At 37.2% G+C, this 23,686-nt stretch overlaps 1 protein-coding gene across 4 annotated transcripts in view; it reads right to left on the bottom strand.

Moving 5' to 3' along the window:
- PPP1R1C (protein phosphatase 1 regulatory inhibitor subunit 1C) overlaps positions 1–23,686 on the bottom strand; it is a 135,485-nt gene that overhangs the window by 44,527 nt on the left and 67,272 nt on the right. For 2 of the 4 annotated variants that reach the window (XM_082466838.1, XM_082466836.1), the window contains exons 3-4: positions 16,613–16,650; positions 14,582–14,642 (exon numbers count right to left, since the gene is read on the bottom strand). In XM_082466838.1, the coding sequence (XP_082322964.1) occupies positions 14,582–14,642; positions 16,613–16,650 (99 nt within the window). Of the gene's footprint in view, positions 1–295; positions 14,643–16,612; positions 16,651–23,686 lie in introns of those variants that run through there. The other 2 variants (XM_082466837.1, XM_082466835.1) reach the window with 2 other exon arrangements.

Raw genomic sequence — 23,686 nt, 5'->3', positions numbered from 1 at the left:
CCGGTCAGAGTGGCCATCATCACAAAATCAACAAACAGTAAATGCTGGAGAGGGTGTGGAGAAAAGGGAACCCTCTTGCACTGTTGGTGGGAATATAAATGATACAGCCACTATGGAGAACAGTATGGAGGTTCCTTTAAAAACTAAAAATAGAACTACCATGTGACCCAGCAATCCCACTACTGGGCATATATCCTCAGAAGACCATAATTCAAAAAGACACATGCACCCCAGTGTTCATTGCAGCACTATTTACAATATCGAGGTCATGGAAGAAACCTAAATGTCCATGGATAAAGAAGATGTAGTACATATATACAATGGAATATTACTCAGCCATAAAAAGGAATGAAATTGGGTTATTTGTAGAGACATGGATGGACCCAGAGACTGTCATACAGAGTGAAGTAAGTCTGAGAAAAACAAATATCGTATATTAACGCATATATGTGGAATCTGAAAAAACTGGTATCAACGATCTTATTTACAAGGTAGAAATAGAGACACAGACGTAGAGAACAAACATTTGGATACCAGTGGGGGAGGGAGGGAGGTGGGATTAACTGGGAGATTGGGATTGACATATAAACACTATTGATACTATGTATAAAATAGATAACTAATGAGAACCTACTGTAGAGCACAGGGAACTTTACTCATTGCTCTGTGGTGACCTAAATGTGAAGGACATCCAAAAAAGTGGGGATATATGTATACGTATAGCTGATTCATTTTGCTGTACAGTAGAAACTGACACAACATTGTAAAGCAACTATACTCCAATAAAAAAATTTTTTAAAGTCTTCAGAAAAAGAACGAGAAGGCATTCACACTTGTATTTTCATGCACTGTGAAGTACATACTACACTGAGTAGGAACTCTTAAAAAAAAAAAAAAAAAAAAGGTGGGATTTAAAATCTTTCATTGTATACTTTCAGTTTCCTGCCTTTTAAAATGCATGTTACATTAAAAATAGTACAACATTTTTTCTGAGTGATTCCAGGTCAGTGTTTTGGTCATCTTGTCCTTCACAGTGATGTAACTGTGTAAATTTATAGTGTTTCTGCTTCTTCCCTCCTCAGACAGCTAGCTCACACATCTCTGGCAATCATTTTAATTGTTACTTCTACAGCTTACTTCCTTTATTTGCCTCTAGACTGCCAGGGCCTAGGAGGACCAATATGCTTTTAAGAATTAAATATTTAATAATAGACTGAGCAATGGCCTCGGATCCAGAAGGGGCAAAATGATGCCATTTCCAACCCCCAGAGTCCTTTATCAGTTCTAGTCCATCTGTATGTAAAGCTGAGATTGTCTTCTTGTTATATTGAGGGAAACATATGAGAACCTTGCTCTAAGATAGCTTGTTGAAAGTCAATAAGATCATTTTAAGTTTGGTCTTGAGAATAAAGTCTTACAAACTTACTCAAGAATGCAGTGAATAAAATTTCTGTCAAGAAAAAAAAAAAAGGTGGCTTCGGCTTCCTATCAAAGGTAAGGAAAGCACAGCATGGCTCCTGTTGGTAATTACACCAGAAAGAGATATAGAACACAGGTCATTAATGCAGTGCTTATCATGTAATTTTTATCATGTGGGCCTAGTAATTTCCTGAAACTAATCTTTGGACACTCTTACTTCTATTTGGTGTTTTTGTCTCTTAATGAAAAAACTGAAATTTCTCAGAATTTGACCTAGAGTGTTTTAAAACTTGGTAGTTCATTTATTTAACACATGGCTCAGAGCTTTGCATAGAGTTCAAGTTTAATAAGTATTTGTATACTGATTGGCAGCAATGCTGTTATCTTTACTGTTCCAAAAATACACACTCCACAGAAAGAATGCAGCCTGTTCTGACAACTGAAACGTGGGGTATTTTGTCATGAGGACCTGTTGAGAAAGGAATTAGTGAAACTGTTCTTAAAGCTGTCTTGTGATCAGACAAGAATATAAGATTTTAAAAGGGAGAATGTTTAGAAAAGTTTCATAAGCCAGTACAAGTTTGTAAGAATGTAATCCTACCTGAAATTTGCCCCACTAAGAACCAGTTCTTCCATTTATCTTGACATTTTTATTTTATAACACATTCCTAATTGGATTTCCATTAGTTTATTTTGGAAGATAATCTGATGAGTATTTCAACTTCTCACAGCTCATAAATATTATTTAGAAAGTCAAACTGGATTAAAGCAAGAGAAAAAGAAGTTGGTGCTAGTTGTTAGCCATCTTCTATAAATAAGAGCAGTGGAAACAGACAGATGAACTGAGGCAAATAAAATCTAGGGTAGACTAATTTTTAAAAATTAACTCTGTGAATCAACTTCTTAATCCTTTTCCCTCTTCCTAATATTTTCAAAGCACTCAAGAGAACAAGGTAACATACCAAGTAATCTTAAAAATTGTCCAAAAGTGCTCTGCTTTCTCAAGACAGAATTTCAGCTCCTGAGCACATGGCACACAGGACCTCTGACCAGTCCCCAGCATCTCTCCGTGTTCCCCCCTCCACAGGCTTCACCCCCAGCCACAGTGTTCCGGGTTCACCTGCGCTTTGGGTTCTGTGCCTCTGCAGCTGCTCAACCCTTTGTCTGGAATCCACGCCACGGGCTTCTCTATGAAAATCTTACTCATCCCTCAACTAACAGATGAAGTTCATTTCTCCTGCGAAGTCTTTGCTATGTGTGACAGGGAGAGCTAGTGGGTTCCTCTTCCATGCTCAAATAACATTGTCCACATCAATCTTGCGGAACTTATTATTGTTTTACACAGCTTTCTTTTCCATTTGACTACGTTGTTTCCTATGGACGAGGACTGTGTTTAGCTCATCCTCAACCAAAAGAGCCTAATACATGACCTGCCTGGCAGATAGTAAGCATTTTGTAAATGTTTGTAGAATGAATGAGTAAGGGTGAGTGAGTAAATGAATGAGTGACTGAAATACACATCAGCAATTTGTAACTTTTTTCAGTATGGCTAAAATTAAACCGTTAAACTGACATTCATTTTTAAATCAGGAAGGTTATTCAGTCACTGATTCCGTGTTTACTAAGAGTCCTCAGCAATGCAAATGGAAGACATAAGAATACTCCTGAAAGACAAATAAGACATTGGCCCTGTTTCCAAGGAATTCAGTCTAGCTAGAAGGGATTACGCCTACACACAGATAGGTAGGTATAACGCATTCTGAGTCTCAAAGGAGCACAGCTCAGAGGATTTTGAAGTAGAGGGCTCAGAGAGAGGACATCTATGCAAATGAAGCTACACAACAAATGCGGAGGCAAGAAACCGCGCATTGTTTTTGAGGAACTTAATGCAGCTCTGCATTGCTGCAGCCTGAGATTAAAGGAAGCTGTGGTAGGAGGTAGGGCTAGACAGGTAGGAGGGGCCAGATCATACACAGCCCTGCAAATTATTTCCAGGACCTTGTCATAAAGGAATGGGTGCACATTTGAAGGGTTGTAAACAAAAAGTCACAGGGTCAGATTTGTGTGGTCAGCTGTCGGAGGTGGGGAAAGGCAGATTGGAGAGAGAGAAGATTAAGGCAGACTTAATCCATTGTTTAAGTCCATTGTTATTACATATGGACCTATAATGTGAGTTCAAAATATAAAAATTATTAAAAACAAGAGTACTAAGCATCTTGTAGGAACTTTTGTATAAAAGATTTTGTAAAAACTTCATTAAGTTATAAGGCTGAAGGATCTTTAGATTTTAATTAGGGCAAATAGGATAGATGGGTAAATGGGAAAAATACTGACTATTCCAACAGAAAAGCAAAAAAAGCTCATGTCACAATTTGGCCTTGTAAAGGAGCATGACATTAAACATGGGAACCCTGCTGTCTTCTGTGAGCCTCACTTTCCTCTAAAATGAAAGATTCTGCTTACCTTACATAGTTTCCTGTAAAAAACAAATTAGCTATACAAAAACACATTGCTTATGTTGAAGCACTACGCAAATATAAGGTGTTTACACATTACTTTTTAAAATCTTTAAGTAAAGCAAATAGCCAATCTCCAAGAAGGCTGCAAACCTATTCCCAATTCAGCATCTGTAAAGAGGCAATACATATCTCATCCCAGAAAACATAAGGGAACACTGTATTAGGTATTAAATGAAGGAAGGCAAGCCCATACAGACAACATCTGCCTATTCTACTTACAGGCATTGTTTTTTTCTTCCTGGACTCCCATTAGCGTTCATAAGAGTGGAGTGTGTACGTCTTAGTATGCCGATAGTGTGGCATTAACCCTCCTAAACACTAATGGATATAATGCACATACATTTCAGCAGAGCAAGCGATAGATTTCTCTATTTTTAGTAGCTATATACTGATGCAAACATACGTTTTACAGTTTACTGGCTCAAATAAAAATAAAAATTGTAATTTGAGGGCTGCTTGGAGAAATGTCTGATTCTGTAAGACTGGGGTAGAAGATACACAAATGAGCCTGGAGTGTCTTGTAGCGCCAGAAAGTAAGAATATGCTAAAACAAACAAACAAAAAACCCCACAGTAATGGTGTGAGCAACAAAATAAAGTAGTATTGAGTTATAACCCAGAGTATTAAATAAATATCCATGAGTCCATACTGATAAAAATAAATGATTGAATAAATGTAAAGAAATGGAGGAGCAGAGACGAATGTTCTGTGCAAAAGGAATTCCAAATAGTTATTTATTGGAATTTATTCCAAAAATTTTATAATATATTTACAAAATAATTTTATGTAGATACATTTTTTTCAAGGAGGTGGAGTATAACTTCCCACTCCTTGAGTGTGAGCTACACATGGTGACTTCCTTCCAGAGAATGAAATATGGAAAGGGGGTAAAAAAAACAGTAACTCTGCAGTGGGGAGAACTGGCGAACACTCCCTCAACCAGGTGATCAAGGTCAACATCAACAGTGATAGGGTGATAGCATGTACCCTGGATACCATGTGATGAAATGGTCACTTTATATCTATAGTCTTTCTCCCCAGAACCCACAACCCCAGTCTAGTCATGAGAAAAACATCAGGCAAATCCCAATAGAGGGATATTCCAGAAAATACCAGTACTCCTCAAAACTGTCAAGGTCATCAAAAACAAGGAAAGTCTGAGAAACTGTCAAAAGCAAGAGAAGCCTAAGGAAATGTGATAACTAAATGCAAGGTGGTATCCTGGATGTGTTCCTAGATCAGAAAAAGGACATTAGGCAAAAACTAAACAAATATGAATAAAACATGGACTTTAGTTAATAATAATGGATCAATATTGGTTTGGTAAGTAACAACTGTACCATATTAATATAAGATATATATCATAGAAAAAACTGGATATAGCATATATGCAAACTCTGTATTATCACAATTTTCCTGTAAATCTAAAACTGTTCTAAAATATAAATTTTATTTTTAAAATAGCATAATTTGAGTTGGAACTTACTCTGTTGAAAGTAATATTATTAAGAGGAAAGACAAAGACATGAATCAGACTTTTAAAAATGGAATCAAATGCACAAGGATTTCCAAATGCATTGGAAAGTGATGTCTATGTAGTCCATTAGTGGGACCTTTTTAGACTTTGCATGGCAGCAAAGTACTTGGTGATGATCTATGTAGGATTTACCTGTCTACATTATGGTATCATCTTAAATGCTTTGGAAGTTTGTATGAGCAGGAGGAATGAAAATGGTGAGATGTGTGTTCCACTTTCCCATGACCCAGTCCATTTAACTCTGCAGTCACGTGTAAACATGACTCTTCCTTCAGTGATCTAAAAGGCCTTACCTTCTGGTCCCCCAGACAGCGTGGGTTCCCTCACGTCCCCTGATAGCTCTGCTCAAATCCCTGTACAAGGACTTACCATGGTGTGCTCTACCTGTCCACTTGTGTGCTGCTTCCTCCAGACTGGTCTCCCAGAAGGTGCGGATTTTGCCTTTCATTTCTGCAGCCACACCACTTTAAGGCCATGCTCGATACACAGTGGAGGCTCATGTGTGATGTGTGGCAGTACATTTTTAGTGCTTATGCAACTGAGTTTTACCATTTGCAGACTTGGGAGAAACCTAGAGACACTGGGTCTTGATTTATCTGTTCCAACCAAATACAAAAGTTCATCTCTTCCCCTACTTCTAAGATAGGAAGCAATTTTAAAAGTTGTATGTTATTTAAACAGAGGAATGTATTGATACATTTAAAAGATTAAGCTTAAAATAGGTGTAAATATATACAGACATCTGAATGGAACCATATTGATGAACAGTGGTCTCCTTTTCAAAGTTTAATTGGCACCACATGGGGACGTGTGTATGCATATGGCTGATTCACTCTGGTGTACAACAGAAACTGACACAGTGTTGTGAAGCAATTATACTCCAATGAAGATCTATTAAATATATATATATATGATGCACATACAATACAATCCAAAAAAAAAAAAGAAAGATATATTCTCAGATCAGTTCTCCAATCTGACCCCACCTTCTGAATTCAAAGATATGAGGAAAGATGAACATAGAACTTAGTGAAAGAAATTGAAGAGAAGTGAAGGAAGTGGATCTGGAAATAGAAGCATATTTGGTTGGTTTTTTTTTTTTTTTTTTTTTAAGGCAAGACTTGTATATATTTAGAATGTTCTTTGTTATCTAGAAATCTGTTAAAATGTTTCTTGAGTTGCATAAATAAACCCCACCCTACACAGTAAATCAGGCCAGCACAAACATAAAAGCCAAGATACAGAAAGGCAAATGTGATGAATACCTGAAGAACAACCACAGAGGGACAGTAATGTTATAAAAAAAAAAAGGAATGCAATGTGGAGACGGCCTGATGCAAAGCTAAAAGATCTTGCTACCTTCTCTCCCTGACTTTTCAACATGCAGGGGGTGATGAAAACAGGATACTATGGCTGGTCTATTCCTTTTGAGAATTTTTTTTTCAGCACAATTATAAGAGGTTTCAAACTCAGGAAGAGTGATTTGATCATAGTTCTATATAATCATTGTTAACCTACCTACATTGCCTAATTATAGGTTGAATTTATATGATTTCCTACACATCCCTCTGGCTAGAAATGTTTATTGTATGATCTTTAGCACACCCAAATTTACCATTAAACATCACTTTGTTCTTAGGCTTTTTTGAAATATGAGATTGATTAATTTAAATATCAATACCTCTGAGAGGGCTGTTAGTTAGCTGGGAAAAGAGGGACGTGATGTCTGAGAGGAGGAGGCAGGTGAATGAAGCAAAGCAGGGTTTTGTTACAAAGGAAGTGAAAGGTCAAAGATCAACTCCACAAATCTACCTGAGATTGGTACAAATAAAAGTGGAGTGAGTGTTGCAAGGTTTGATTGTCCACATGCTTATTAGGATCAGGCACCTTTAGCCCTGACTCTTCAGTTCCTACTGGGATGAGAGCAAAGCTCTGGCAGGGATTTTATTCATCTCCAAGACCTTCCATCCCTCCTTGGTCTCTCCCCAGGGCTTCATTCCTCCTTTCTGCAGGCTCAGGGGAAACGAGGAGGGGTGTACCTGCCTCTTAATCCAGGGTTCAAATAATTACTCAAAATAGATCTTACATATTGTGTGCCTTTTCTAAGCACGCTCTTTACACAGATTGTTTCATTTTGTCCCCACAACAGGCCTGTGTGGTGGGTATCACCTCCATTTAACTAACGAGAGAAGAGACAGGTTAAAATCATTGACTTGCTGAAGTTGAACAGTTAACAAGTGGTGTCACTGAGGTTTGAACACTGATTGCTTCCCCCACAATGTCCACGTCTTTTCCTGCTGGGTCCCATTAAATTACTACAATCAACAGCTTTCCCTGATTTGAAGATTATCCTTCAGTTAATATTACATGGCACATCTTTGTCACTGTCACCTACCATCCTCCAAAATCCATGTTAGACTTTTTATTGGGCCAGTTTGATTTATTTCCTTCCCTGGGCTCTTCCTTATTTGCATTTATTGCTTTATTATGAAAAGAGGCTAAATTGAGATAAAATATCAAGATCACACCATCCTTGGAGGAAAAAAAGGTAGGAGTTACAATGCTGTAAGCATTCAGAGAAGACCTACTGGGCATGTCAGAAGAACAATCTCTGGACACTGAAGTAACTAAGCTTTTCTTTTAAAGAAATTATGAAGAATGAGAGGAAGATGTTTTTCAGAAGTCCATGAAAAATCTGACTTGTGATACATTAAGAATGGTAATGTAATACTAATAGACCTGCTCTACAAAGCTGTTTTTCAGTCAGCTGCTTTGTTTCATATTCAGATTTCCTTTTAAATCGATAGCCCTTGCTTTGCTGTCTTCAGTTGAAGGCATTTGCCTTCCAGTAAAACACACACACACACACAAAATGGGTGTGGAAATGAGTCAGCCATTTCCTGCCCCAAGATTCAAACCTACTTTGCTTTTCTGAAAACATGATTCAAGCTATCCAACAATAATTTAATTGGCTGTTCTGTAAATTACAGGGCTGACCACCATATAAACACCAGAGAAATCACATGGGTATTCAGTGGTCGGCTATCATTTTTCTGATAATCTTCAGAACTTTCTATTTACATAATTATAAAGCACTATATCACACAGGGTAATGGAAAAGTAAGTCTGTTTTCTATGCAACCTTCAACGTGTGATTTTTTATGCATAATATACATTACAAATTTATGACTCATCTATAGAGATGAAAAAATGTCAGCACACCATATCTGAAATATAATAATGTATCTAATGAGAGTTAATAATATCCTCTAGTTTTAAGGGATGTAATCTTGACATAATAAGTCTATTTTATAACTGGTTGAATGATGGCTTTCAGGGGGACCAGTGTCAACTAGAGGGAGATACGTGTGCTGCAGGCCCTGTTCTGTGTGATACGTCTATTACAGATGTGGATAAAAATATCAGAGATAAATTTATATAACCTATGGGTGACAAACAATTGAGATAATGGAAAATAAAATAGATGATGGAATCATGATATGAAATATGACATGTTCATGTGACAGTCTGACTCTAAGAAGATGAAAGTCAATTGGGATGACAGCACTGTCTTTTTGGTTAAGAAAAGACGTAATTTTTAAATGAGCTATACATTATAAATAATATGGCTTTAAAGCAGTACATGAAAAAGGCTTGGAAGTTTTGAATTTATGGTAAGCTCACTATTTGTCACCAATGTATATGGCTGCCAGAAAAAGCTAATACAATTTGGGGTCGCATTAATGGAATTAAATTATCTGGAATGAAGGAGGTGACAGGCATAATTGAAGTCTCCATTCTGTTCTGGTCAGACCACTCCTTAAATATAAGTTGATTTTGAATGATGTACTTCTAGAGTGATATAGGCAAAGTGAAGCTTATTAGGAGATCAGGAGTGAATGTGAAAGGACAGGCATAATTGACATTGAAATGTTTTAACCTGGAAAGAGAGAAATTAGGGGTGAGGCAAGGACCTGATAGATGTCTTGAAATATTCAGATAGTTGTCATTTTTAAATTTATCACAAATAGCAACAAGATATAGAAAAGAATCCATGAATATAAATTTCAATAGAGTAAAGATCTTTCTAATAGACCAGAGAGAAGGTAAACACCCTAAGGAAATGATTGATTCACCAACAGTAGTGTTGGGTACATTTTAAAAAATTATTTAAAAGTATATGTATAAGCACTGCTTATGTCTCAAGCATTTTGTTAAGCCCTGCAGATAAGGTAATAGACCTAAAATAGGCACTGTCACTGCTGCCATGTAGGTCACTTCTGGTGTAGTTGGAGAGACAGACACTTAATAAATAATTGAATATTGTGATTACTTGCAATGAAAGAACTATAGAGAATGTGTAACTATTAATAGAGAGTTCATAGCTACACATAATTTAGAATGGAGGGTTAGGGAAAGCTCCTTTCAGGATCTGACCTTTAAGGACAGGGCTTGAATGATAAGTAGGAACTAACCAAATAAAGAATGAGGACAAGAAGGAGGCAAGGGAGAATATTCTAGATGAAGAATGTATGCAAACTCTTGAGGAAAGAGCTTGGTGCATTTAGAAGCTGACAGAATGTCAGTGTGGCTGGGACCTAGTGGGTAAGGAGAGGAGAGGCATATTGGAGCCACAGGGCAGTAAGCTTTCTAAACTTTGCTCTGGAATAGGAATTTTATCTAAGGGCAGTGAGGAGCTATTGAAGAGTTTTAACCAAGGAAGTGACATAATCACATCTGGTTTTTAAGAAGTTCACTTTGGCTACAGTATAGAAAACAGATGGGAAGTAGAGGAAAGAGACTGAATGGAGAGTAACCTTTTATATCCTGGCAGAGAAATGAATGTGACTTGAATTGTGATGGTGACATTGGAGATAGAAGAGGGGAAGGTGGGAGAGGTACTAATGGGGTGCAATCCACAAGACCTGATGCTCTACTAATGAAGAGAGTGAAGGAGAGAGGGAGAGTCGTTGGAGACCCCCAGAACTCAGGAATAAGCACCTTCCTGAGAAGGGGAACATGAAGGACAAATTGATTTGCTGTGGAGATCAGAAGGTCAGTTTTGAACATGCTAATTTTGATCTCATGATCTTTGATTTCCATGAGATTTCATTTCATTTATTCAACCTATGACATAAGAAAGACATGTTAGATAGATGATCGGATATCTGGAGTCTGGTCAATTTTTAGACTTCCTACAGCAGAATCACCTGGAACTTTTGATTATTTGGCTACAGCCCAAGCCTAGTATATTAGAACCTTCAAGAGAACATAGCCAATCTAATACCCTGAGGTTAGATACAGTGGAAAAAATGGAAGTGATGTTTGATGCATCACTAGATAGTTGTACTAGTTAATCTTTAAACTTGACAACTTTGAATGACTATAATGTTATGACTAGAAAGATGGCAAGACCAAGAACTAACTTTACTTATTACTTTCTAAGAGTAAATGTTCTGATCAAGTCATGAAACATCTCTGAAGGAAGAGAGCCATATCCAGATTCTCCTATTTACATTGCTAAGTTTGTTTCCCACGATGCTGCCATCTTGGCCAGAAACTAATTGTTGGAGGAACCAGGCTCTAGTCAGAGGCAGCCACCTAATGGTTCCAGTAGTCCATGAGATAACCTTTCTTAAGAATCCAGCCAAATCGATGCATCATTCTGGATGGTAACTAATTTTCCAAATCAGATTTTCTCTTTGACTAGAGGGGAAGGGAGTGGGGAAAAGTAAAACTAGATAAACAGAAGCGTACGGATAAGTAAGAATGTAAGAGTTAAAGGGGGATCAAGCAGAGAGAGAAACAAAGAGAAACAGAAGCAGAGTCACAAGTATGACAATTAGTAGAACAAGGTTTAAGGGACATCCTCTTCCCAGCAGATGACAATGTGACTGGATTCCCCAGTTCATTACAGTTCATTTATTCAACAAGTTTTTATTGAGCACCTATTGTGTGCCAGAAACTGTACTAGGTGCTGGGAATATCAAATGAACAAAACTGTTGTCATGGACACCTCATTCTAGGTACATAATGATGAGTGCCATGGAAAAAATAAAGGCAGTGTTATAAGGACATGGATAGTGATGGTAGGATGGGCAGTTATCAGGAAATGAAGACCTTTCTGAGGAGGGAACATTAGCTGAGCCACCTGTGAGGCCACTGGGTAAAGAGCTTCTCAAGCAGAGAAAGTGGAAAGTACAAATGCTCTGATACAGAAGTGTGTTTGAGATGTTTATAAACCGAAAAAGTCCATGACATTGAACCCCGATGAACAAGGGGCAGCGTGAAAGAAGGTAAGATCAAGGAGAAAGGACAGTGCAGCTCATTCAGGGACTTGTAAGCCATGATTGGATTCTTCATTTTATTCTGAATGCAACAGGAAGTTTTTGAGGATTTTGATCAAGGGGGTGGCATGATCACATTTGTGTGTTAGAGGAATTACTCTGGTTTGTGTGTGGAGACTCAGTTGTAGAGGGTCAAGAGCAGAAGCAGGAGAGCAGTAAGGAGGCTACTTCAGCAGCCCAGGCAAGAAACAATGGTGGTCGCACAAGGTAGTAGCAGTGGAAGATACGGAAAATAGAGAAGGGGTACATCTTGAAATTAGCACCAAAAAGAGTAGATGATGGATTGGGTAAGGGGGAGCAGGATTATGCAAAGATTTTTGTTCTCAAGAGCTGGATAAGATTTATTGAGATGGGGAAAAACCAAAAAGGAACCAATGAGTTTGGTTTTGGACATATTAAATTTGAGAAGTTTCAATGACTGTCATTCATTCAGGTGAAGAAATTTGGTAGCTAGTTAGAAATGGGAGTCTGAGGTTCAGGAGGTAAGTTAGGGCTGCAGATATGAATTTGGAGGTCATCAGCATATCAGTCCTGACAGTGTGCCTGTTAAAATGGTTTCCTCTGCTCTGTTTCTTACCCCCTACCTACTCATGCACCTTCATAAAGCCTTCATCACAAGAGGTGATCTGGACATGTCTCTGTTTTCTGAGACCTGGTGGAGCCATAAATACCATAGTAACAAAGAGGGAAAAATAAATGAATGTAGGAGCTGGGAGACTAGTCCGTCTGGGCGTTTATTGAAATGGCGTAGGCAGAATGTAGCATCTCTCTCCTGCCACTTAGGCCTCTATATCCAGTAACTCCTCACTACCTAATACAAGAGAAGAGGGAAGGAGTCTAGCTAGTTTGTTTTGTTTTGTTTTACTAATCAGCTACTCACTGGGTCATTCATGAAGCCCTAGTTGGCCATTTGGTCAGAGTGATTTCTTTCAGAACTATTAATCATATCTGGTGCTACTCTGCTCTCCTAGCAAACATTTTTTACATTCAATAATTGCATGTTCCACTGCAGTTTGAAGAATTATACATTTCAGAGCAGTTGTTATTATTGATTTTGCATTTCAATAACATTTCCTTTCTAATTCATCTTTTTTATGATGGAAGCTTCTTAATGTGCTTACAATGCACCATATGTTACCATTGCTTAATTTTGTCCCAAAATATTCATTTCTAGCTCTAAGGGACAGGTAGACTGAATAAAATATGTGGATTTAGCTCTCTCTTCTCTTTTATCAGTAGCAGGAGACTTTGCTAAGTATTTACAGGTAATAAATGAGGACCTAAGTGGCTTGTAATTATACCCGAATAGCCTCATGAAAGAAATACCGTGCTTTCTCAAGCCTTTAACTCATGACCAAAAATGATTATCATTGAATGACCATCTTAGAGGGCTCAACAGTAGTAAGGTTATGGGTAAAAATGTACAATATGACTAACTTCCCTAAGCGTTAGCATCCCACATTCTTATGATATTTGAGAGCTAAATATAAAAACCATGAGCCTTTGGGGCCTTGATTTTAAGATTTTTCCTTTAAAAATAATGCTGTTATTCTCTAAGGACATGAGAACAGTCTTTATTTAGTTAAGCTAACCCGAAATAGAACAGAGGAAATTATTAAATGAGTGAACATATATCTTTCTTTGGGACCCATTCATGCCAAAACTGATGTGTCTTAAAAGTACACGATGACTTACAATAGGGAAAATATCTTCAAAAATGATTACACTGATCTTGAGAAAGGGATGCCTGATAGCTTCAATAATTACCCCGGAGTTAACTACAATGCTGATGATTGCATTATTTACTGCAGTCTTATGAACAAGCAAACATTGTATTTTATAGCTGCACAGGAAGGAAGTTTATGGAAAGTAGCTATTAATGTGTCCCTTTATGTCCCACCTCTCTTTCAGAGAGAAGCCCCAAATCTAGAGAGAATACAGAGTGGAAAATTTCACTCCCAATTTAGACATCTCTCTAGACTCCAGAGGAAGCTGTTCAGCTGGCCTCTCCTGTAGTTGAAACCGAGCTGTACGACTGCATGATGAGTCACTGGGCCAACAGCCCAAGTGCCAGGCTGGAACACGAGCTACTGGATTGGACACACTCTGCCTCATGTCAGGAATACTGTTGTGTGAGAAATAAAAGAAACCTTCCCTGGGATTGATGTTGGTCAAAATTCTGATACACTTAGATGTTCTTTTAGCAGTTCTAATTTGGGGGGGCGGGTAGGGGTGGAAATTCTGGGAGAACGCCAGAATCTGAGCTAGCATTCTTAGTTGTTATTTCAACAGCTGTAACATGTACAGCTAATAGCTGTTTGACTGGGTTTCTTAGAACTGCTCCTGACACAGGGCTGTGAAGCAACACTTTACACTGTATCTGTCTGAAATTCAAGACATACTTTGCTTAAGCCAAGGAAAAGTAATCATCTGCCAACACTGGCAAGAGTAATTAGGGATTCTAGAAAAATCTCTTCAGGGAAAACATGTGAGGAAAGGTAAAAGAAAACTTTTGTCATTATTTTGGAAAATCTGAATTTCCAGACTGAGATTTTGAGACATCTCTAGTTGTCCCTTCTTCACCTATTTCACTCTTGGTGAAACTAGGTTTCAAATAACATATGTTACTGAAAGTCAGTAATGTGACTTTCAGTAAGATAGATCTAGCTTATAAGCAGGTATAAGGCGCCTGAGAACAGCCTGCCTGCCATCCATGAACTCAGCACTCACAACAACCGGAAACAGTACCTGAACAGTACCTTTCATGGCAGGTGGTGTGTACACGCTCTGCTTCCTTTGCTTAGGAGATGCATTCTGTGACTGGATAAAGAGAAAAAAGTAATAAGTCTGATATTTAGATAAAAAGTACAATGTCATCAGCCCTTTGAGGGAAATAAACACCTAGTAACATTAGTTTATTTTAAAAAGAAAGAAAGAGATAGTACTAATCCTTTCCATTTTAGAGAAAAGCATAAGTGCCAGGACAAAATATACTCCAAAAGCTATGTCCATGGTATAATTATATCGGTTCATAGGATTGTCAGTGGTTCTGGAGGGTTAATGAGAGTCCTTGCTAAGTAATATCAGTCTATAACCCTATGGAATTGAGATGTTCAATCTAATAGCTCCATTTACTTGGAATTACAATGTTGAGGTAATATTCTTTTACATGTTCAAAAGCTCTTTCCTAACAAAACTGCTGCTTAACACTCTTAAGCACACTGGATCAGAATTAGTTTATTGAGGCAGAAATTTTTGCACTAAAAATGATACAAATTGGAACAGAGGAACATATTTCAGGGTCAGAACCACAATAATATTTAAAGTTTAGATAGAAATAGATATTTATATATGTATAAGGCATTACTTATTATAATAAATTATATATATATGTGGTCTACACCTCAATCAGATTATGTCAAAGACTCCTTTTTAATGGCGTGTCTACTTATATTTCAGTGTGTCAAAGCCAGGAGTTTAAGTGTCTGGAGCAATTATTTTTGCTTTGAAAAGTTCAAGTATAAATAGTTACAAGATACTTTTTGAGGATTGTTCTAGGCTTTCCATGCATATTAGAAAGAACATAATGTACAGAGTCTGAAGAAAACTAGAAACTGTTTCACGAAGTTGTAAATAGAGCTTGAGGCATCTTTACTCATACATACTAAAGCTTAATTGCCCTCAAAGGAGTCATCAAGATGTTGGTATTTAGCTGATGCAAAAACAACCTATTAAAAAGTAAAAAATTCAACCAAATAGTTACCAAATCCATATCAACCAAAGCAAATGGTACGAGCAAATTTCTCCAAAATAGAGTGTTTTGATACTAGTCTATTATGCACAGATGCAGGCAGGGCAACTCTACATTAGTATAAATGTGTGGATGATTGAGCCTTCTGTTGTACCTCTGCTGTATTCTGTCACATTTGGTTGATTTTAAGAAGCATTCACTTCCAGGTTTTCTTATATGTTTATTTCCATATACATATTCAAAGATTAAGTAGAAAATTAATTCTACAGAAAAGTTGGTTTGTTTAGTAACAGTGGTAAAACTTATTAACTAATAAAAACTATATTTATGTAAGAGTTTAGTTTTCAAAGCATTTCACATTTACAATCTCATTAAATTTTTAGGAAAGTCTTGAGAGATACTTTCTGGTATTTTGTTCTTTCTACATTTTCCACTGAGTTTTGCTAGATGCCTACTCATGTGGCCATGGGAATTGAGTATCAAGTCTGCATGAGTCCTACTCAATATTTGTTCCATTTCTGGGCACAAGTTTGCTCATTTTCTTGTATTCTGTGTATCCTATGTTATCATCTCCCCTAGCCCCCCTGTCCCTGGTTCATACTTTCAATCTGAACTCCTACATGTGTATGTGGAGACTGGCCTCAGGATCTGCTCTTAGCTCCACACACCAGAGGACCCTTAAGAGGTGTCTGTCCCCCACCTTCTTGTTCCAGGGTTCCAACATTGGCTGTCCCAACCTGTGATGGTCATACACAACCAGTCACTAAATTGAAATTATCAATACCATATCTTGCCTCTAAAATCAGTAGTTTATTTTAGAAGTTTTTCCAGGGGTTAGTATTTCATAGGTGGAGAATCAAGGGTAACCTAGAGGTGGAGATTTAATGACACCATTTTACTGTTTGTTCAGTCAGGGAAAGCAAATTAAATAGTTTTTACAGCACAGTTATATTCATATCATATTTTATATCACATCAAATCAAACTGGTTGTGTTTTTAGTTGGTTGGACACATTTATACAGAGTATAAGAAAACTTACTTCTGCTTGTGTGTTGGTCACTCTCTTGTCATCTATTTCTGCAAGAGAAGTAGGTGTAATTATTAGAAAGGTGATATTTTTCCTTGTCATATGCACATTAAATTTTCACCAACATGGAACAGAATGATTTAATAATTGCCTTATGCTCATACAATATCCATGGCTTAGTCTAGTGGCTGAGAGGGCAGGGGGGGGCAGAAAGAAATAGTTTCCTTCTGAGATAACCCTCTCCCACAGGTTTAAAAAAGGCAATAAAAAAGCATCCCTCCTGAAATTCCAAATTGCCCGCCTTCCAGCAGTCTGGAAGGGGGACCAGAGAAATGCCTCCTAGAACAACTGTTGGCCTCATCAACCTCACAGTGCTAAGGCGTAAACAACCTCCTCTCCTCTTGGATTTTGCAGCCCTGTCTATTAACTGTAGCCTCTGTCAATTTTCCTTAAGTTTGCCAGTAAGCAGAACAAACCTACTTTTCTGCTCAGCCCAATCACTGACTCTAAAATAGGCACCCTCTTTTCTATATGCCCCTGGAAAGAATCAGTAACTTTGTCAGAAATATTTCTTGTGAACTTCTAGGGCAACTTCCACATAGTCTGTGTAAAAAAACAGTTGTGAGGAAGGGGAGAGAGGAGGAAGAGGTGCTCACATACTCCCCTTCCACAGAGCGAGGACATTCTGGGCTGGGCTTCTTTCCTACCTCCTCACCTACTTTGCATGGATTCTGCCTCTTGGCTTCTAGACCCAGTTGACCGTTCCTCACTTTTAGGTTAGTCCCAAAGCTGAGAGATTGATGCCGTGGTTTAAATACTGAACGAGACATTCATCAAAGAATGTCTAAAAGCGAGTATAATTGTAACTTTGGTTTGTAACTCTGCATTTTGTTCTCTGCATAATTTAAGAGGCTAGTGAATTTAAAGAATTATTAGTTTATGTTTTGGGGTACATAATGTATAAGGATGTAATTTTGTGATATAAATAACCATAAGGAGTTGGGACAGAGGTGTAAAAGAAGAGTGTTTGTATGTTATTGAAGTTAAACTAGTATAAATTCAAATTAAAGTGTTATAACCTTAGGGTTTTAAATGTAATCCCCATTGTAACTAGAAAGAAAACAGCTATAGAATGTACACAAAAGGAAATGAGAAAGAAATTTAAACAATTCACTATAAAAAATTAACTAAACATGGGGCTTCCCTGGTGGTCCAGTGGTGAAGAATCCACCTTCCAATGCAGGGCATACAGGTACATCCCGGATCGGGGAACTAAGATCCCACATACCATGGGGCAACTAAGCCTGCGCACCGCAATTACTGAGCACGCAAGCCACAACTAGAGAGCCCGCGTGCCACAACTAGAGAGAAGCCTGCATGCCACAACGAAAGATCCCGTGTGTGACAACTAAGACATGACACAGCCAAAATTAAAATAAATAAATAAATATTTTTAAAAAGTAAGCATAAAGGAAGACAGGAATTCAGGAAATGAGGGACAAAAAAGCTATAAGTCATATAGGAAACAAATAGCAAAATGACAGAAGGAAGTCTTATCAGTTACTTTAAATGTAAACAGATTAAAATCTTCAAAAGACCAAGATTAGCAAAATGGATAAGAACGTATGATCCAATATGTACTACCTACAAGAGACTCACTTTAGATCCAAATATACAAATACGGTAAAAGTCAAAGGATAGAAAAAACAATTCTATGCAAATAGAAACCAAAAGAGAGCAGGGTGACTATACTAATAGACAAAATAGACTTCAAAAAAAGTTATGAAGCAAAGAAGACATTATATATTAAGAAAAGTTTCAATACAGAAAGAAGATACAAAAATTATAAACATTTCTATACCTAACAACAGACTATCAAAGTATCTGAGGCAAAACTAACAGAATTGAACAGAGAAATAAACTGTTCTGCAGTAATAGTTGGAGACTTCAATACCCCACTCTCAATAATGGGTAGAGCAACCAGAAAGAAGATAAGTAGGGAAACAGAAGACTTAAACAACTTAATAAATCAAATATATCTAATAGACATATATAAAAGATTCTACCAATTACAATCGCGTTCATAGTCTTCTCAAGTGTACATGGGAACTTTTTCCAGGAGAGACCATATGTAAGAACACAAATTAAGTCTTTTTTTTTTTTTTTTTAACATTTTTATTGGAGTATAATTGCTTTACAATGGTATGTTAGTTTCTGCTTTATAACAAAGTGAATCAGTTATACATATACATATATCCCCATATCTCCTCCCTCTTGCGTCTCCCTCCCTCCCACCCTCCCTATCCAACCCTTCTAGCTGGTCACAAAGCACAGAGCTGATCTCCCTGTGCTAGGCAACTGCTTCCCACTAGCAATCTGTTTTACATTTGATAGTGTATATATGTCCATTTATACACTACCACTGTCTCACTTTGTCCCAGCTTACCCTTTCCCCTCCCTGTGTCCGCAAGTCCATTCTCTAGTAGGTCTGTGTCTTTATTCCCGTCTTGCCCCTAGGTTCTTCACGACCATTTTTTTTTTTTTTTTTTAGATTCCATATATATGTGTTAGCATACTGTATTTGTTTTTCTCTTTCTGACTTACTTCACTCTGTATGACAGACTCTAGGTCCATCCACCTCACTACAAATAACTCAATTTCGTTTCTTTTTATGGCTGAGTAATATTCCATTGTATATATGTGCCACATCTTCTTTATCCATTCATCTGTTGATGGACACTTAGGTTGCTTCCATGTCCTGGCTATTGTAAATAGGGCTGCAATGAACATTGTGATACATGACTCTTTTTGAATTATGGTTTTCTGAGGGTATATGCCCAGTAGTGGGATTGCTGGATCTTATGGTAGTTCTATTTTTAGTTTTTTAAGGAACCTCCATATTGTTCTCCATAGTGGCTGTATCAATTTACATTCCCACCAACAGTGTATGAGGGTTGCGTTTTCTCCACACCCTCTCCAGCGTTTATTGTTTGTAGATTTTTTGATGATGGCCATTCTGACTGGTGTGAGATGATATCGCATTGTAGTTTTGATTTGCATTTCTCTAATGATTAATGATGTTGAGCATCCTTTCACGTGTTTGTTGGCAATCTGTATATCTTCTTTGGAGAAATGTCTATTTAGGTCTTCTGCCCATTTTTGGATTGGGTTGTTTGTTTTATTGATATTGAGCTACCTGAGCTGCTTGTAAATTTTGGAGATTATTAATCCTTTGTCAGTTGCTTCATTGGCAAATATTTTCTCCCATTCTGAGGGTTGTCTTTTCATCTTGTTTATGGTTTCCTTTGCTGTGCAAAAGCTTTTTTCATTAGGTCCCATTTGTTTATTTTTGGTTTTATTTCCATTTCTCTAGGAGGTGGGTCAAAAAGGATCTTGCTGTGATTTATGTTGTAGAGTGTTCTGCTTATGTTTTCTTCTAAGAGTTTGATAGTGTCTGGCCTTACATTTAGGTCTTTAATCCATTTTGAGTTTACTTTTGTGTATGGTGTTAGGGAGTGTTCTAATTTCTTTCTCTTACATGTAGCTGTCCAGTTTTCCCAGCACCACTTATTGAAGAGGCTGTCTTTTCTCCATTGTATAGTCTTGCCTCCTTTATCAAAGATAAGGGGACCATATGTGCGTGGGTTTATCTCTGGGCCTTCTATACTGTTCCATTGATCTATATTTCTGTTTTTGTGCCAGTACCATACTGTCTTGATTACTGTAGCTTTGTAGTATAACCTGAAGTCCGGGAGCCTGATTCCTCCAGATCGATTTTTCTTTCTCAAGTTGCTTTGGCTATTCGGGGTCTTTTATGTTTCCATACAAATTATGAAATTTTTTGTTCTAGTTCTGTGAAAAATGCCAGTGGTAGTTTGATAGGGATTGCATTGAATCTGTAGATTGCTTTGGGTAGTAGAGTCATTTTCACAATGTTGATTCTTCCAATCCAAGAACATGGTATATCTCTCCATCTATTTGTATCATCTTTAATTTCTTTCCTCAGTGTCTTATAATTTTCTGCATGCAGGTCTTTTGTCTCCTTAGGTAGGTTTATTCCTAGGTATTTTATTCTTTTTCTTGCAATGGTAAATGGGGGTGTTTTCTTAATTTTACTTTCAGATTTTTCGTCATTAGTGTGTAGAAATGCAAGAGATTTCTGTGCATTAATTTTGTGTCCTGCTACTTTACCAAATTCATTGATTAGCTCTAGTAGTTTTCTGGCAGCATGTTTAGGATTCTCTATGTATAGTATCATGTCATCTGCAAACAGTGACAGCTTTACTTCTTCTTTTCCGATTTGGATTCCTTTTATTTCTTTTTCTTCTCTGATTGCTGTGGCTAAAACTTCCAAAACTATGTTGAATGATAGTGGTGAGAGTGGGCCACCTTGTCTTGTTCCTGATCTTAGTGGAAATGGTTTCAGTTTTTCACCATTGAGGACGATGTTGGCAGTGGGTTTGTCATATATGAGCTTTATTATGTTGAGGTACGTTCCCTCTATGCCTACTTTCTGGAGGGCTTTTATCATAAATGGGTGTTGAATTTTGTCGAAAGCTTTTCCTACATCTACTGAGATGATCATATGGTTTTTCTCCTTCAATTAGTTAATATGGTGTATCACATTGATTGATTTGCATATATTGAAGAATCCTTGCATTCCTGGGATAAACCCCACTTGATCATGGTGTATGATCCTTTTAATGTGCTGTTGGATTCTGTTTGCTAGTATTTTGTTGAGGATTTTTGCATCTATGTTCATCAGTGATATTGGTCTGTAGTTTTCTTTTTTTGTGACATCTTTGTCTGGTTTTGGTGTCAGGGTGATGGTGGCCTTGTAGAATGAGTTTGGGAGTGTTCCTCCCTCTGCCAAATTTTGGAAGAGATTGAGAAGGATAGGTGTTAGCTCTTCTCTAAATGTTTGATAGAATTCGCCTGTGAAGCCATCTGGTCCTGGGCTTCTGTTTGTCAGAAGATTTTTAATCACAGTTTCAATTTCAGTGCTTGTGATTTGTCTGTTCATATTTTCTATTTCTTCCTGGTTCAATCTTGGAAGGTTGTGCATTTCTAAGAATTTGTCCATTTCTTCCAGATTGTCCATTTTATTGGCATATAGCTGCTTGTAGTAATCTCTCATGATCCTTTGTATTTCTGCAGTGTCAGTTGTTACTTTTCCTTTTTCATTCCTAATTCTATTGACTTGAGTCTTCTCCCTTTTTTTCTTGATGAGTCTGGCTAATGGTTTATCAATTTTGTTTATCTTCTCAAAGAACCACCTTTTAGTTTTATTGATCTTTGCTATTGTTTCCTTCATTTCTTTTTCATTTATTTCTGATCTGATCTTTATGATTTCTTTCCTTCTGCTAACTTTGGGTTTTTTTTTTTCTTCTTTCTCTAATTGCTTTAGGTGTAAGCTTAGGTTGTTTATTTAAGATTTTTCTTGTTTCTTAAGGTAGGATTGCATTGCTATAAACTTCCGTCTTAGAACTGCTTTTGCTGCATCCCATAGGTTTTGGGTCGTCGTGTTTTCATTGTCATTTGTTTCTAGGTATTTTTTGATTTCCTCTTTGATTTCTTCAGTGAGCTCTTGGTTATTAACTAGTGTATTGTTTAGCCTCCATGTGTTTGTAATTTTTACAGATCTTTTCCTATAATTGATATCTAGTCTCATAGCATTGTGGTCAGAAGAGATACTTGATACGATTTCAATTTTCTTAAATTTACCAAGGCTTGATTTGTGACCCAAGATATGATCTATCCTGGAGAATCTTCCATGAGCACTTGAGAAGAAAGTATATTTTGTTGTTTTTGGATGGAATGTCCTATAATTTTCAGTTAAGTCCATCTTGTTTAATGTATCATTCAAAGCTTGTGTTTCCTTATTTATTTCCATTTTGGATGATCTGTCCATTGGTGAAAGTGGGGTGTTAAAGTCCCCTACTATGATTGTGTTACTGTTAATTTCCCCTTTTATGGCTGTTAGTATTTGCCTTATGTATTGAGGTGCTCCTATGTTGGGTGCATAAATATTTACAATTGTTATATCTTCTTGGATTGATCCCTTGATCATTATGTAGTGTCCTTCTTTGTCTCTTGTAATAGTCTTTGTTTTAAAGTCTATTTTGTCTGATATGAGAATTGCTACTCCAGCTTTCTTTTGATTTCCATTTGCATGGAATATCTTTTTCCATCCCCTCACTTTCAGTCTGTCTGTGTCCCTAGGTCTGAAGTGGGTCTCTTGTAGACAGCATATATACGGGTCTTGTTTTTGTATCCATTCAGCCAGTCTGTGTCTTTTGGTTGGAGCATTTAATCCATTTACATTTAAGGTAATTATCGATACGTATGTTCCTATTACCATTTTCTTAATTGTTTTGGGTTTGTTATTGTAGGTCTTTCCTTCCCTTGTGTTTCCTGCCTAGGGAAGTTCCTTTAGCATTTGTTGTAAAGCTGTTTTGGTGGTGCTGAATTCTCTTAGATTTTGCTTGTCTGTAAAGGTTTTAATTTCTCCGTCTAATCTGAATCAGATCCTTGCTGGGTAGAGTAATCTTGGTTGTAGGTTTTCCCCTTTCATCACTTTAAATACGTCCTGCCACTCCCTTCTGGCCTGCAGAGTTTCTGCTGAAAGATCAGCTGTTAACCTTATGGGGATTCCCTTGTATGTTATTTTTTGTTTTTCCCTTGCTGCTTTTAATATTTTTTCTTTGTATTTAATTTTTGATAGTTTGATTAATATGTGTCTTGGTATGTTTCTCCTTGGATTTATCCTGTATGGGACTCTCTTTGCATCCTGACTTGGGTGGCTATTTCCTTTCCCATGTTAGGGAAGTTTTCAACTATAATCTCTTCAACTATTTTCTCAGTCCCTTTCTTTTTCTCTTCTTCTTCTGGGACCCCTATAATTCGAATGTTGGTGCATTTAATATTGTCCCAGATGTCTCTGAGACTGTCCTCAATTCTTTTCATTCTTTTTTCTTTATTTGCTCTGCAATAGTTATGTCCACTATTTTATCTTCCGGGTCATTTGCCCGTTCTTCTGCCTCAGTTATTCTGCTATTGATCCCTTCTAGAGAATTTTTTCATTTC

Source organism: Balaenoptera physalus (genome assembly GCF_965194825.1).
Source record: "Balaenoptera physalus genome assembly, chromosome: 6".
Lineage (NCBI taxonomy): Eukaryota > Metazoa > Chordata > Mammalia > Artiodactyla > Balaenopteridae > Balaenoptera > Balaenoptera physalus.
This window is presented reverse-complemented; position numbering and strand designations above follow the sequence as displayed.